This window comes from Telmatherina bonti (assembly GCF_933228915.1).
Source record: "Telmatherina bonti genome assembly, chromosome: 6".
NCBI classification, from domain to species: domain Eukaryota; kingdom Metazoa; phylum Chordata; class Actinopteri; order Atheriniformes; family Telmatherinidae; genus Telmatherina; species Telmatherina bonti.
This window is the reverse complement of record NC_136624.1, coordinates 18,903,971-18,921,361: the sequence shown is the minus strand read 5'-3', so window position 1 is coordinate 18,921,361 and position 17,391 is coordinate 18,903,971. Positions and strand designations below refer to the sequence as shown.

The 17,391-nt window shown below is 36.5% G+C and overlaps 2 protein-coding genes across 2 annotated transcripts; both read left to right on the top strand.

Moving 5' to 3' along the window:
• Window positions 1-354: 354 nt before the first annotated feature.
• On the top strand, window positions 355-3,796 carry LOC306757040 (odorant receptor 131-2-like; the record flags this gene model as incomplete). Its single annotated transcript, XM_079242004.1, has 2 exons — window positions 355-459; window positions 2,981-3,796. Exon 2 carries the CDS (start codon window positions 3,020-3,022, stop codon window positions 3,794-3,796), a length of 777 nt encoding a protein of 258 aa, XP_079098130.1. The 5' UTR covers window positions 355-459; window positions 2,981-3,019.
• Window positions 3,797-3,824: 28 nt separating this feature from the next.
• On the top strand, window positions 3,825-8,914 carry LOC306757039 (odorant receptor 131-2-like; the record flags this gene model as incomplete). Its single annotated transcript, XM_079242003.1, has 7 exons — window positions 3,825-3,894; window positions 3,996-3,998; window positions 5,909-6,119; window positions 7,001-7,139; window positions 7,313-7,738; window positions 8,392-8,607; window positions 8,876-8,914. The coding sequence occupies 7 exons, from the start codon at window positions 3,825-3,827 to the stop codon at window positions 8,912-8,914; spliced, it is 1,104 nt and encodes a 367-aa protein (XP_079098129.1).
• Window positions 8,915-17,391: the final 8,477 nt, after the last annotated feature.

Below are 17,391 nucleotides of genomic sequence, written 5' to 3'. Positions count from 1 at the left end.
CAAAACCTTGCATGCACTCTCAATTCCAAAACAGTCTTCACCAGTAATTCACCAAAGTGAAATAATGTTGCTTCTGAACCATTTCAAGCAGAGAACAGGAAATAGTACATTTCTCCTCCTGGTGCACAAAAATGAATTCTTACTAACATAGACTAATGTTGAAAATGCACACACACAACAATTACCCACTAAATCTTTTTACCTAAACAAAGTAAAAGTGAAAAAAGAAACAGACAGAAGAAAAGAATGAGAGGCAGTCAGTGGTGTGTATAAGAGTAAATTGTGACCTCTTTATGATCTAACCTGATTTCATGTTCATCCTATTCTACTGACTCTCTCAAGGTCATCATCAGAGACACTTTCACCACAGCATTTGTCAAAAACCTGATTGTAGTTCTGGTCTGGCTCATCCTCACATACACCAACAGCACCTTGGTTGCCACTTTCCTTCGACACCAGGTATAAACACACACTTGTTCCTGATTATATTTTGAAAAACAAACATGGAAGAAAAATAATATTAAACTAATACAAATGCATTGAATGGAATGGTTGTGCTTGGCTATTTTTTTTTTTTTTTTTTTGTAATTGTTTACAAAATTTGATTTCTGAAGAAGATGATTGGGATGATTAAGTGTGGCTCAAAGGTTATTGGTTAATGTGTTGATCCTGACTTTATTCATCAAATCAGACCCCATGGCATATTTGAGTCTCTAAAATCTGGCTAGGGGTGAATGTGAGTCTGTTTGAATGTTTTTCTCTCTAATGTTTTTCTGGACAGTTCCAGCCCCCTTTCAACATAACATTTGAATAATATGTTATCACAATCACAAAACAGTGCTTTTTAGAAAATCTTTTTAAAAGACACTTGAGTATGTCCGCTCTTGGCTTCCATAGAATTGACTAAGAGTAGTTGAGTAACGGGAAGACTTCCGACTTTAAGATGTTTAGATTCTTGTTGTAGATTTTAAATTTTAATTAATTACTAAAAACACAGAATCTTGTAATTACATGTCTGGTGTTTCTAGAGGGTGTTTTTTTTATAACATTTCTTAAGTCGATACACAGAATGTTTTAGCACAAAAATTACTCCAATTTATTTTTATCTAATACAAAAGTAAATCGCTAAAACCCCCCTTGCTTATAGTCTTCGAAGTCTAATCAAATATAAGTTATTTTTTAAATGTTTTAAAATATTCAAATGTTTCAGATCGTTTCACAGATTCTGATTTTACACAAACATTACCTGAGTAAACAAAAAATCCAGTTTTTAAATTCTAAATTTTATTCATTGGGAAAAATCTTTCCAAACCTAAATGACTCCATGTGGAAAAGTTTTTGCCCCCCAAACCCAATAACTGGTTGTGCCACCTGGAGAATGTGTGTGTCCTGGTACATCTGGTGTACAAATAAAACAGCATTTGGTGAAAAGAACATCAAACCAACAGTCAAAACATAGTCCGATGTCTGGGGCTGCTTTGCCACTTCAGGAGCTGCTGAACAATTTGTTGTGATTGATGGAAGCCTGAACTCTGCTGTTTACCAGAAAATCTTGAAGGACAATGTCACCTCAAGCTCAAGTGCTCTTGGCTTATCCGACAGGACCAGCAAGTTCACATCTGAATGGCTTCAAATAAGCAAAATCAAGGTTTTGGATTGGCCAAGTCAAAGTCCAAATTTAAATCCAGTTTAAATGCTGTGGTGTCACCTTAATTGAGCAGTTCATGCTCAAAAACCATCCAATGTGGCTGAGGTAAAACCATTCTGTGTAAAGGAGTGGGCCTAAATTCCTCCACAGCGCCGTGAAAGACTTATTGCCAGTTACCTGCACATCCAAGTGTCACTTGCAAATAAATAAGAAATCGGGATTCACAGCACTGTATTTGTTTCCCCACAAATACCTGATGAAGGAAATGTAGAAAGATTAGAAAGATAACCATTTGTATGAATGCTCTTTTTTTCTTTTTTTTTTTTTTTTGCTTCATTTTACATTTTGTAACTGATTTTGAACCTCTCAGGGCAGAAAGTGCTTTTATACACCTTTTCTGTCCAGACAGCTTATCAGACTACCGTATATACAGCTCACTAATGCCAACGTAGGTACAGGCTTTTGTTTAAATCAGTTATGGGGACTTTTATTTGTTTGTTTGTTTTTCTGAAAATACCCCTTTATCACATATACAATAAGATTATCGCTTCACTGTTGCCAAATTTTATTAATCTACACCAAGGCCCCTGTTCCAAGTTAAAAATCACAGTTGACTGGAAAAAAGATTTCACCATTGATTCCATGGACCAGGCGTTTTTCCAGGTCAATGGAAATAATTCATGTGGACTTAGGTACTTACAGTTGTACAATTTTATTTATACCCTTTCATTAAAGAAAGGTGGAATTTGGAATATAGTCACTCAAATAACCGGAGACTAAAAAAGGAACAATGACTAAAAATTTGCTAAATGAAGTGATAGACACTGGTTTTTCATTTAATTAAGTTGAAGGGGAAAAAAAGCAAATTGGTTCTGGTTAAATAATATCATTTTTCTGATGAACAGTGGAACAAAGGTCATCAGGTGCAGCAGTCAGGAAACAGGAGAGGAACAGGAAACACCTGACTGGAGTGGAAAGTTCAACTAAATATTAGTTTATGAGCGATGTAACATAAAGTATTTCATCATATTTGTTTGCTTTATTAAAAAAAATATTTCAATTGACCAGAATTTCATTAAACTTTTGTTTATTATTACTTTTTTCAACTTCATTTTATTTCAGTCAGTTGTTTTTTTCCCTTCTTTAATGGAAGTTTATGAATAAATTTGAGGACGACGGTAGATTGAAAAATAATGTTTCATTTCAATTTTACAAACCTTATTTAAGATATCAAGTTATAGAGTGATGAATATTTATGTTTACAAGGTCATCCCAACTGTCTTCTTTATAAATAAAAATGACTCCTATGTCTTTTCCTTTGTTCTCTTCTAGATTTTCTATGAAGACCCTCGCTACATCCTCTTCATCCACATGGTGATAAATGATGCCATCCAGCTGACAGTCACCATCACACTTTTTGTCCTCAGCTACATTTTCTACAAGCTTAATGTGTCTTTCTGTTGTTTCTTTATCTTGGTGGCCGTCTTCACCACCAGAAACTCCCCACTCAGCTTAGCTGGCATGGCCATTGAACGCTACATTGCCATTTGCAAACCTCTGTGCTATGCTCAAATCTGCACAGTGAAAAGAACTCACATGGCTATCGGGTTGATTTGGTTTATTTGTGTGGCTCCAGATATCACAGATCTATTTGTGACACTGGCTACTGAGTCTCCAAGCTTCTTCCAGGAGTCGGTGTTCTGCTTGCGGCAGAATGTCTTCAAAGACCCAGTCCTGACATACAAAAGGCAAGTTTTTGACATCATCTATTTCTCTGGTGTGTTTCTGATTCTGGTTTCCACATATTTAAAGATACTGTTTGCAGCCAGGGCCCTGTCCACAGATAAGACGTCAGCCCAGAAAGCCAGGAACACCATCCTCCTCCACGGGGCTCAGCTAGCCATGTGCATGCTCTCCTATATTTCCCCAAGTGTGGAAGTTGTTCTTCACATCATCTTCCCAGGCAGAATCCTGGAAATAAGATATGCAAACTACGTGATAGTTTACATTCTGCCTCGGTTCCTGAGCCCAATTATCTATGGTTTCAGAGACATGAAGTTCAGGACGTACCTCAGGATGTACCTTCCACGCTGCAAGAGCAGGGACACAGTGAAGAAAGTCTCCCCTGTGCACAAAGACAGCTTGTAGACCATCCAAGATTTAGATACTCCGGAATATGACGGATTGCAAGTGCAACGGAAATACAACAATGTACAATGCCATAAAGATTGCAGAAATGACAGCCTGTATAAAAGCTAAAGGATACTGGTATTAGTTAAGTAATTTTTTTAAAATTAAAGTGTGTAAGATTTTATCATTTTAAGTGTGGAAAGCATCTTTTTTTCAGCAAGTAAGTCTGTTTAATGCTTTAAATGACAAAGAATAACTTAAGTGGGTCCACATAGATTACAGACGTCTGTGGAAACTGCCACAGTGAACAGAATAAACAGTCCACATATTTCCAACTCATGGAGGAAAATCACCACCCAGTGGCTAAAACTATTTCTTTCTACTGTTAATTGTCAACTGTGGCAAATACATACGCTCATTTATATCTATCATTATATTTTGGGGGTCCAAACATTGTAAGGTCATGTCGTCTGACTGGATTCATCATTTAAAAACGTGTAATAACTGGTTTGTAACCAGTGACTGTACATATAAAACCTGCTTCATCTAGTTTTGTATCCATGTCTCGGCCTTCTCATTAGTAATGCCAGTTTTACATAATTATAACTATATTGTCTGATATTTATCTGCCTGCTGAGAATCAGTTTAATAATCTCCACAATAAGGTTTTTAAACAACACTGGAAGACAACTTAGAAATCCGCATATTCCTTCTTTATCCTCGACATGAAGAAATACTGATATGTTTTAAGAAATAATTACATTTTCTTAGATCTCATAAACATTGTGATATTGATATATATATATATATATATATATATATATATATATATATATATATATATATATATATATATATATATATATATATATATATATATATATATATATATAAACCCTGAATTTATTTAGAACTGCTGGGTGTGATTTAGTCAATTATTACACTTTCAGTGTACAGTTGTGCTGAAAATTTTTTGAAAAATCCAAAAGTGTTCATACAAATGGTTCTCTTTATACATTTCCTTCATCAGGTATGTGTGGGTGGAGAAATACATTGCTGTAAAAAGTAACTGAACATTTCCTGAACATTTTCTCGTTGTTAAAATGTAAAGCATATTTCACCCAATAAACTATCTTTGTTCATTGGTCTTATCAAAGTCTTTTTTAATCTATAACATGTCAGTCTCTTGCTCAGGTACATGACTGCCTGTGTAGTCAAAGTGCTCATATAAGGGGACCAAATCATAATCTGTGACGTCACCGACCTCCACCTATTACACACAAACACGCCAAAGTGCTGATAGCGTCTTTATAAAGCAGCATCCCAGGCGGTGGAGGTGTTGCTGACCTCAGTGACCCAACAGACGAGAGCTCTGTCTTCACCTTACTGTCTGTGATTACATAATAATTATTACTTTTTTTTATGCCAAAGCTCTACGTTACAGGTACTACTGTTACTCCCTTCGAGTATTTCTCACGCTACATTTAAAAATGTTCTGTTTAGTTTGATAAAGCCTTTCATCCTGATAAATGATCTTTAACAGCTTAATGAAAAGTAGGCGACGAGTTTTATCAACAGTGAAACAAGATAGATATTTTAAGTAATGAAATTATGTTAAATAGTTTTGTGTTGTTTCATTAATCTCTTGTTGTCTTTAGAGCCCAAAGCATGAAAATATTAAACCGCTGAGGTAAGTTTGTGTGATGTGTATTTGTGTACTTGTCCACAAACTACTGTGCAACAGCCACTCTGTAACATTAATTTTAATCATTTTATTTCAAGAATTTTATAGACCATTAAGTAAAAAATTACCAAGATCTGAAGTGCCTTTGATTTTCACATTATTAAACATTTTAATTGTTAAAAAAAAAAAAAGTGCATTATTTTAGTTTGACTGTATTTTTTTCTAAACGAATCCATGCTGCACTTCATAAAGAAATTACTGCGTTCAAATTAAACATGTATATTTTATTCTGTCGTTAAAAACAACTTTTCCATTTTGACTTATATTGGGTTTAATATTCTAATATCTATTTATCTATTTAAAACAGTTATTATTTGCTATAGAATCGCTAAAGAATATGTTTATTAAATAAATAAATTGTTTTTTTTATTTCCGTCTCTCCTCAGGTTGTGAAGTGGAGATGTTGGGGATGAACTCCACCTCCTCTGGGTCTCTGGACCTGCTGAGTAATACCAGCTCTATAACATCAGAGGGTGCTGTGGGTTTATCTAAAGACAGCTTCTCCAGCGCTCTGACTAAAAACATAATGGCCATGTTGGTATGGCTGACTCTCAGCACCATCAACGGCAGCATGGTGTACACCTTTCTACAGCACAGGTACACAAAGCCACTGCTCACACAGGGCAGCTATTTCTGAAAACACATTATGCCTGCTGCATAACTTTGAAATATGTTAAACGTGTTCTATTTAGCATGTTTGTAATGATGAAAAAGAGAAATAATCACCAGCCATTGATTTGTTTAGACACCATTTTGTATTTCCTCTTGCTGTGAGGCTTTTTATGGCCTGCAGTGACGCTGAAATCTAACTTTAGGAAAATGTTTTGATACTAAAATTCTGGGATTATGCCTTTAAATTGTATCTAATCACCTAAAGTTAAATATGCCTACTGTATGTTTAAAAAAAAAAAGGATGTTCAGGGTCAAATTTTTAGTATTAAATTGCAATCATAAAGTTCACAGTATATAACTCCATAGAATAAACATGTCACAAAATATATTTATAAGTATTATAGTGAGTTAACTAATAAATTACCCAACAAACAGATCAGATTTTTTCTTCTTCTCCACTATTTGACAAGTTTTTACAAACAAAAACACAATCTAATATGCAGCTATTATCAGAAGAAGTAATGAGTGTGAATGACTTAAAAGATGACTCTCAGGCCTCGACATCCAACATGGCATGACACACCTTCATATTATCTTATGGTGGCGCCTATTAAACATGGTGACGACAGAAATCTATTGTCAAATACCAACATTATTTTCCCAACATCTAACAAACTCAACTTAAATCCAAACAACAACAGATCACTTCGTTTGATGTTCCCCAGTCTCCACTTTGCTGCAAAATGTGAACTCATCTGTGTAAATGAATGAAAAGTCAGGAGTATCATTAGCTGCATCCTATTATATGCTCAGAAATAAGCATGCAAGTGTCCATTTGTCTGCCAGCTCTTTATCTTTGACCCCAGTTTCTTCTACGAGAATCCTCGTTACATCATGTTTATCTGCATGGTGATCAATGATGCTCTGCAGCTAACGCTGGTGACAGCTCTTTATGTGGTTAGCTACATCTTCAGGAAGATCCACGCCTCTGTCTGCTGCCTCCTGGTAAGTCACAGCATTTCTTTACCTTTAGAACCCTGAAAAAAAGCAGCACATGAATCTGTTCTTATCAATGCAAGTGTGACAGCCATCATCTAAAGAACAAAACTTTATGTTTCATTTTTCATTCATTATTTTATACTGTGATTGTCTACCTCCAACACCACCACCTCATGCAGGTGATGACAGCAGTCTTCACCACCCGCTCCACCCCGCTCATCCTAGCCGGTATGGCTGTTGAGCGCTTCATCTCCATCTGTTTCCCCTTGCACTACAACCAGATGTGCACGGTCCCCCGCACCTTTATCCTCATTGGCATCATCTTTATCCTCTCTGCCACCCCTCCGATCACAGACCTCCTGATAACAATATTCAAGGAACCTCCGAGGTTCTTCCACACCACCGTTTTTTGCGACCACTCCCTTCTTTTTCGCGACCCCTCCATCTATTACAAGAACTGCGTGTTTGATGGGACATACCTATCCTTTGTGGCCCTTATGCTGCTCTACACCTACTGCAAGATCATGCTGACGGCTCAAGCGGCATCAACAGGCCTGGCGTCAGTAAAGAGAGCCAGAAACACCGTGCTGCTTCACGGGGTGCAGGTGGGTATCAACACAGGACACAACTGTTGAAATGTTATCACTCCTGTTTGTTTGGGTTAGCTAAAAAAAAACCATTTCACATCACAACCATTCACAAAATGCTTCTAAAGAATGCTGCTGTTGTTTAACTCCTATAACTATCGACAAAAAATTGATTCAGAGAAACACATTAAAAATTTTTAAAAAGAAAAAGACAACTAAATAAAGAATAATGCATTATTATTATTATTATTATTATTATTATTATTATTAATAATAATAATAATAATAATAATAATAATAATAATGATAATAATAAAAATATGTACATGAATAAATATTCATAATAAAAAAAAATCATATAGAAATAATACATAAATAAGAGGATTAGAGAGAATAAGGGGACAAAACTAAAACCACCTCTAGCACCACATGGCAGCACCTGCATCCAACTGGACTCGCAGCAGTCTGACTGACACTTGTCCATGATATCTTTTGTTGTTTGATTTCTTGCTTGCTCTCAGATGTAAGTCACTTTAGAGAAAAGCGTCTGCTAAATGGCTGTAGAAAAAAGAGAATAGAATGAATGTCAGATTTACTACCAAACAATCTCAGAGACCTATGTCTGCTTATTTAATCCAGTTCTTTAGGCTTTTCCTGCATCTCTGTTTCAGCTGCTGCTGTGCATGCTGGCCTTTGTGGTTCCTTCCCTTCAGGCTGCTCTGATTTCTCTCTTCCCCCAACTGAGCCTGGAGATCCGTTACATCTTCTTCTTGCTCGTCTACATCATTCCTCGTTTTCTGAGCCCTGTAATTTATGGCTTTCGGGATGAACTGTTCAGGAAGTACTGGATCCGGTACTTGTCATGCCACAGTCACAGGATTATTCGAGTCAGACCAGAAACAGTTAAAATAAACATGCAGGTGAAATAAGCTCTGCAGGAAGACTTCAGTCTGATTCCTGTTTATGAGGAGTGTTCAGTGGGATCTGACTCCCAGGTTTACCATCCTGTTGTGCTTGTTGGTTTAAAAATGTCTGACTTACTGTGGATGCAGGAACATGCATGGTTTCTGGTAGCTGGTCTCAAGTTTTGAAATTGGATTATTTTTACATGATAAAACATTCAATCATTCATTTTCCATACATCGCTCATTCCAGTTCAAGTTTGTGGGAAAGCTGGAGCATCGCTGCAACTAGCAGGGTACAATCTGAACAGGTCCCCAGTCCATCACAAAGCCAACACAGAGATACTAACGCACACACGCACACACGTTCACATTCACTCCCAGGGAGAATTTAATGGCCAGCTGACCTAAGGGGGGCCTGTGCCCCATTGAGCCTTACATCAATAACACTGAATTGACCTGATTAAAGCCGCTAGCCACAATAAAACCCCATGAACATGTGAGTTCTGTTGCTGTTGACAGAACTTAGAAAAAGGACCCAGAGCTAGATTAGCATTAGCATTCAGAACTGCTGTCACAAACGCAGCTTTTTTATGACTTCCTACAAAAAACAGTGCATTGATATTTAGACGTTTTCCTACGAATTTCTGAGCCAGTCAGTGTCCAAGTAACTGGAGGTTCTCTGTTGTACTGTCTGCAGGACAACAGAAAAACGTCTACAGAAGGCTTTGTCCTCTAATAAAGTTTTTTGTGCGTCCATGTGTCAGGTTTTTTACATCTTCAGATTGTTACTTCCACCGAGGAGGCTTTTTTTTAATTTTTTTTATCTGACTGTCTGTCTGTTTGAAACTTTACACAAAACTTTCTGGGTGGATTTTTATGACTGTGTTTCAGAGAATGGGTCTTGTTTTAAATTAGATTTCCTGAAATTTTGTGAGTGATCTGGAAGAAATTGTGGACATAAGAATTTAAAAGGATCCTTTACAATATGGGTGGAAGTGCTTAGTTGATATTTGGAGGGTCTCTGATTGCTTTTCTGGTTTTGAAGGAAACTCACTAACTCTTGAAATGTGTCATCACGTAATAGAAATAATCATTTTACTATATGATTGTCAGTTAGCTGATACTGGTAATATTAGTAATAATAAAAAAGTATAAACTGAGTAATAAAGTGCTGATTAAATGGGCTCTCGATTCAGAGGTCAGCAGTCCATATAGCAATACAATACCATACAATATTGTATTGCTATATGGACAACAGAGTCATTTAATGGGGACATATGTCTGAACTTTAGACGGGTACTGTATATTAGGACTCTTCCAAATTTTTTTTCTTTGAAGTTGGTCTGAGTAGAACTCAATTTTGGCCGCTAGATGAATCTTTTATCAGATATGCAGCAGTGTGTGTGTGTCCCTTCAGCCTCCTTGTTGCACCAGAAAATTCTCTTTGTGAGGGACACAATTCAAAATGAATTTGAAATGTCACCTAAAAAAAAGACGGAAACGTGTCCACATCTGATGGTTTTCCCCTCTATTTTGTTGTGCGGAAGATGCCATTGCTCAACAGCTAAATTACCCAGTTCCATTATCAGCCTGGCTCCACATTAACCACTGGGTGGTGCAAAAGTCCTACACAAACAAGTCAATACTGGCTTAGCCGTTTTACACTTCTTGGAAGTTGGCATCTCTTTCCGGAAAGAGACGGAAAAAGCCGAAGATTGCCGCTTGAAGAGAAGACGAACAAATCGTTGTTCAGACAGAGGAAACCTGCGGGCTCTCAGCGCTCTGTTGTTTCTTCTCTACAGTTTCTTGTTTCAAACAGAGGAACGATTAAGTTGAGCAACAAGAAAAGGCATTTACAAAAATTCTCATCCCGTTTGTGTGAGAATTAAACCCGTTTTTGTGTGTGGAAGTGTAAAACTTGTAAAAGCATCATGGGGTGAATCTGTCATCAGAGGACGAAGATGCTGCTCTGGTGATGAAAGAAGGTCGAGAGGAAACTCAGCGGTAAGTCTGATGTTACTAGAAACAAATCAATGTTCTTGTACTTTCTAAATATTAAACTTATGTACATCACAGAGTCTACAGACCACATAAGTCATTCCTGATTCAGTTTACTTAAACCTCAAATGTAGTTTCACCGAATCCCTTCTTTAAATGAGAGAATTTGAGGGACTATTTTCTTTCTCAGCTGTGCATTTCCGCCGCTATGATTTCAAGCTGAACATTACTTCTATCTCTATCTCTGCACCATGTGAAGCCCCCCCACCCCCACCAGGGGCTCTGCATACACAATAACTAACATACGGAGTCCGGCTGTCTGGAACTAAAGTTTAGGCTCTTTGTTACTGAACTGATCTGAAACTAATAGTTACGTATATTACACACACACACACACACACACACATATATATATACATATATATATATATATATATATATATATATATATATATATATATATATATATATATATATATATATATATATATATATATATATATATATATATATATATATAGCTTTGAATTGTTGTTGTATTCAGTATAAATGATACAGTTCCATTAAGCTCAATAACTGTACAACAGCAAATAACTGTATATATATATATATATATATATATATATATATATATATATATATATATATATACAGTTATTTGCTGTTGTACAGTTATTGAGCTTAATGGAACTGTATCATTTATACTGAATACAACAACAACAAAAAAATAAATATATATATATATATATATATATATATATATATATATATATATATATATATATATTTTTTTTTTTTTTTTTTTTATTTTTATATATATATATATATATATATATATATATATATATATATATATATATATATATATATATATATATATATATATATATATATATATACAGTTATTTGCTGTGAGGAGTTTTCATCTTAATGAAATTATTTGAAGCTAAGCTTAAATATTGAGCTTAATGGAACTGTATCATTTATACTGAATACAACAACAATTTAAAGCTATATTTAGTTGCTTTTAGGATGAAGGAAAACACTGAGATGTGAACAAATGTTCAAGAAAAAGACTGTTCTGGGTTTGTTTCAATTCTTTTTTCTGACAGAAAATATTATAAAGAAGCCCAACAAACTATATAAATATTTAATCCTTCTGTTCTCTCTTATTGATGCCTTGCGCCTGTGACTGTGCTTTAATGATATCAACTAACTCTAACGAACATGTTCTTTATGGTGCCTTGCGCTCACATCGGCATAAATGTCTATTTTAACATGAGCTCAGGGCTCATGTCATGCATGTGCTTCATGTGACAACAACCCTTTTTAATCTAAGCAGTCATTGCTCAGAAACTTTACTGCTTTTAACAACAAGAAGGTATATTTATGGAAGCGAACATATATAGAGGGTGAAAATGTAGTGATTAAATATAAGAATGAAATTCATTATTTTTAGGTACCATTGATGCATATCTGAGCTGACCTTGTAAGGAAATCATTCCAGTGTCCCTTGACAACAGCATTCTTGTGAATGTTGTGAATGGTTTTATGGCTTTATTGGACACCAAATAACAAAACAGAAACACAAATTAACTACAGTGTCATATTATTTCATAACTATTCACCACTGACATTTCTAAACACTAACAATCTTCCCACAAATGCACCACCCACCTGTGATTCTCACACAAGCAGGATGCTGTCAGAGGGTTTTTAGCTGCCACAGTTAACTTTAAGCCAGGTCACGTGACCATAAATCACAGAAAAACCTGATTAGACATCAGCAGGAAGAGGGTGAAAGACTGAAGAAAAGATAAAGTCAGACTCCACCTTAAACACCATTACGCTTGCATTAGGTTAACACCTGTCTGTGAGTCCTCCAGCCATTTCCCACTTTGTGCATATGAAGGCTTGATAACATTAGGGTGTTACATTATAGCTACATTTTACCTGAAGGGAAGCACTTAGTGCCGTCTCGAAATGGATATCCTCCATCCTGTTGAGAGCGCGCTACAAACAGAGTAGTTGGCCATTCGGATCTTAAGTAAAACATAATAATTTAACATCCACTAATAAAAACTAAGAACTGCCAATCTGAACTGAACATTGAATGTCGCATCGGAAAAACCTTGAATCTGCCAAAAGTTGTGCTTTTGAAATGGTTTTGATTCACTATTTCTTTGAAAGAAAGGTGGTTGTTGATGTTCTGTCAAGAGCCAAATATCATCTTTATACCCTGAAACTTCACTTGTTGCTAAGTGATGCTGACGCAGCACGCAGACTAACCTGTATTGAATGATGACTTTTCCCACAGAAATATTAACAGTAAAGATATTTCAGGCAGAACATGAAGCATCTGAGAGCCACTAAAAATGTCATGATACTTTGTACAGATTTAGAGTTCAATGTGAACTTTATTATTCATTTATGTGCTAAGATTTCATTCTGTTTTGTTTTTTTTTGTTTTTTTTGTTGGTTTTTTTTGTTCTTTTCTGTGAGCTTGTACACTACGTGGGTGTTTACACTGCGAGTACAGTAAATGAGCTTGTGTGGGTGTTTTGGCTGCATCTGTGTGATGCTTTTTTAACTTATCACAAGAATAAAGTTGTTTGTTTAGTGTTGACAGAAAGTAATTTGAGCAAAACACTCGGCTAAATCTAGTACAATTGATATTAATAATTTCTGAGAGAGGCGTTATTACAAACACAGATGCAGTCTGTGAGGATTTTAAACCCAGTAAAAACGTTTTGGCTTTCAACCCATGCACAAACTTCTTTTCATTTTTAGCCATCAACAATGAAAAAGTACATCCATTTAGTACCTGGATATTTGGTCTGGGAAGTGCATTTAGCAAAGCAGATGGAGCTGCTTTGCCAATTTTAGGAAAGAATAAGAAGCTGAAACATTTGGAGCAGAAAATAAATCTCATCAGAGCCTTCATGACTTTTCTTTTTTGTGTGTTTCCTGAGTCACTTTAAGCAAAAGAAGACAAAAGAGAAAAAAGAGACTGCAAGATCAGAATTACATCTTGGCTTTGGTTCAAGATGTTCCAGTAAAACTGCACAAAGTCCAAATGTCCACAAGTCTAATTGTGGACTCATGTTCAGAACAGAAAAAAACCAAGGTTCTTGCTCTTGTTAATGTACAATCTGTCCAATAAATAAATAATAAAGTCATATGGATTATTATATGTGCTCGTCTAATAAAAGATGTATAGTATGACAAAAGTTTGACTGCACCATAGTACAAAGAAATTCAAATTATTTTTCATCTTGATGTTACTCGAACTGTCACAGCTGAATATGAAGCGGGTCTCCTGTAACTGAACCTGCAATAAATAAAAGCAAAATCACTGTTGTCAAAAAAAAATGATGTCAAGAAACAGGTATGGGCCAACTGTATCCAAAAACAGAAGAAAGAGAACATTTGTGCTGAGAGTTAGGTAGAAAAATACTTTATTAATCTCAAGGGAAATTAAATGTCTGCTATACTTACAAACATACATAACACTCACTCCCTTACAAAGAAAAACTACGGAAGTGTACAGCTGTCACCCAAATAAAAACAGAAAGTGGAACCTCATCTTGATATTATGTGTTTGTTTTATTGTGAAAACGTGAAACGTAACACATTTTAATGTGATAAGTTTGATTGTAGGAACGTAAAACCCAAAGTACTGCATGAAGATGTTGCAACGCACAGATATTGGAGCAAAATACATTTTATAGAACATTTTCCTTGTCAAGAAGAAACATTTCACTTCTTTTTGCCCAGGATTAAATTTTCTACTCTGATTTATTGTTTTACACACATGTGGGACAGTTAGGAATAACACACATCACCTGCCTGCATGCAACAAGATGTGTCTGGATATGTGTGTTGCTTTTGGTTAACATGTACCAGTGGTACACTATAATCAAAATTATAAAAGCTATGTGCACCACTGGGACTGGGAGAATTAAGTTCCCAACAGAAAGACGTTGTCTTCTCTGGTTTATGATGGTGTCCTTCACCCTCACAATCTCTCCTCTGAAGTACAACTTAATCCCATTTAGACATTTCTCTGATCTGCTGCATGCACAGTTTCCTCATTTAAAGACAAAGACAGTTTATATTGCATGTTTTCACTACAAAATGTATCATGTTATAACGTAATACGTTTTTACAATAAAACTTATCACATTATAATGTGAAAAGGTTCCATTTTTTAATTAGTGACTGCTCTAAACTTCCATTAAAAACAAAAGTACAAATGAAATAAACACCAAAAGCAGTTTTCGGTGTCAACAAATGGCTACAAAACATATTTAAAGGTGCATTATAGTGTGTGGGCACCTTTAAAAAGACTTGCTCCCCCACCTGTGTTATTATGATCACTGCCCACACATGGTGAAATCTGCCATGTTGAAAGGTGTGTGTGGCTGTGTGGCTGTGTGGCGTGGATGTTGGTAGTTGGAAAGGGCATCACCCAGAGGTCTCAGTGTGCAGCCGCAACAGTACACTTATTCTCTTTGGACCATTTCCTGATGGTCTAAGCTTTGCAAAGCTGGATTAGCCTTTTCCTTTTTTTTAACAGACCTAGATCAGTTCTGTCCTCACTTGCTTCCTGCCATTTTTTTTTATCTGTTGGTGTCTCTTGTTAAGCCCTGCTGGTGGTCTGGGAATTTTGCCTTCCTTCACATCAGAAGTATTGTGACAAAACTGATACACAAGATCCACCATTGTCTTGATCTTATTGGCTGCATCTCCTTTCAAGATGTTTTCCAGGATGGTACTTATTTGCACACCTGTGGTCTGCTGCTCGTGGTAAATTCAAGCATGGTTTCTTCTACAAGTCATTTGGACTTTCAGATTCACTGCTCTTTCCTGTGGTCTGACGAGGTTATGCTGGGATGAACTTTTTGTTCCTGGCCCTGGTCTTCCACCAACCAACAGACAAACCATCTTGACAAATTCAAAGATATCACAGTGTGTAAGCTCTGCATTGCCAGCCCTGGTATTTGCCCTTAGTCTTTCCTTGGTGAATTTTGATCATCATTCTTGAAAAATCTTCTGCAAGCTTTGCATCTTCTGCAGGCTTTAGCGTTATATTCTTCCGCAACATTGACTATTGTCCAGATCTTTGACCAAATGATCCATCTAAAATGCCAGAATGGCAGAAGCTAGGCTCTCGCCAGACATTTTGTTCTTAAGGGCCTTGTCCTTACACCCTCTGGTCACAAAATGACCAGAGGGGGTAACATTCTTCTGCCACTGCCTTTGGACATCTGGTCGAAATCTAGTTCAATGTGCAGCAGGTACCCCGTAATGACTGTCAACCTGTCCAGGGAACCCTGCCTCTAGCCCAGTTATTGCTGGGATATATTTCAGCTTCCCTGTTACCCTGAACTGGTCTAAGCAGTTAAGAAAATGGACTGATGGTATAGAACAGGCAACCCCAATCCTGGTCCTCGAGGACCAGTCTTCTGCAGGTTTTCCAAGTGTCCCAGCTGCACAACACTTAATTCAAATCAATGTTTATTTAGCAGACATGTGCAGAGCTTGTCTGAGGCCGAGTCTTGTGTGTTCCAGCAGGAACACTTGGAAAACCTGCAGGATACTGGGCCTTGAGGTCCAGGGTTTGGGATCCTTGGTATAGAAGATGGATAAATGACTGACTGTGTAGCAAGCAGTTCTATATTGCTTACGTGATGGATCTTCTTCTCCTCCCAGGATCTTGAAATTCGTTTGTGTTGGCAACAGATTAACCACAGAGCATAGGAAAAAAAGGCAGCGCCCTTGCTCAGTTTCCCGTAACTCCTTCCAAAACAGTGATTACTGCAGTGCCTGGTCCAACAGGGCAATCCACACTCAGAGGCAGGTCCTTTGCCTTCACCAAGCAGCCCTTCTCTGCTGATTCACAGATTCTTTGCACAACAAGGCCTCTTTTGGTTCTGGCTTTAGATTTACTCCACCCTACCTTCCTGTACTGTCCAAGGCCCAGGCAGTCCTGGTATACCACACCCACAGTTCCCACAGATTTTCCAGTAGGGTTTTACTTCTGCCACTGTATTTTGGGGTGCTCTGATTTCTGGTGCATTGGATGTTCTAACTTCCCCATCTTTGGAAAGGATTGTACTGAATGCTCTTGCCTTGGAGGCTTTATGCAATATACCCTTAAAAACAAAAGATACCCTAAAATTTTAGGCATTATGGTAAGTGTGACCAGAGCCTCCATATTTAATTTTGGTGCAGTGAAGACAAAAAATGTGTTCCGAAGTTCAAATGAAGCTGCTGAGTTGAATGAAGCGACTTTATTCATAGTTTTACAATGAACATTTTGTTTTTGTGTTTGTCTGTGTAGTCATTGCTGCTGAGGAAAAAAACTAAAAATTGTTCTAACTTTAGAAGACCCCAGTTAATTTATCTAACTCTTACTGTTCCCTGTTGGTATCAGTGGAAATACATCAGAGCTACATCATTAAAGCAGCAGTATGAAAAAGATGAGAGGTTGTGAAACTTTTATGTGCACATCATTATTGTGAAAGAAGGTAACCCAGAAAACTCTTGTCATCACAAGCTCCAAAATCCGCAAATCCAAGTGGATCGTTCTCATACCTCTCTCGCCTTTGTTTTTAGACACACTATTACTGTCAAATAAAAGTTTTTTAAAAGTTTTTTTCATTTATAAAGTCAATTTACTCCAAGTTTATTTAATTATTTTCAGACTTGTTTCACAGATTTATTCTTTGATAATTATCAAAAGAAGAAATGAGCTATATTAAG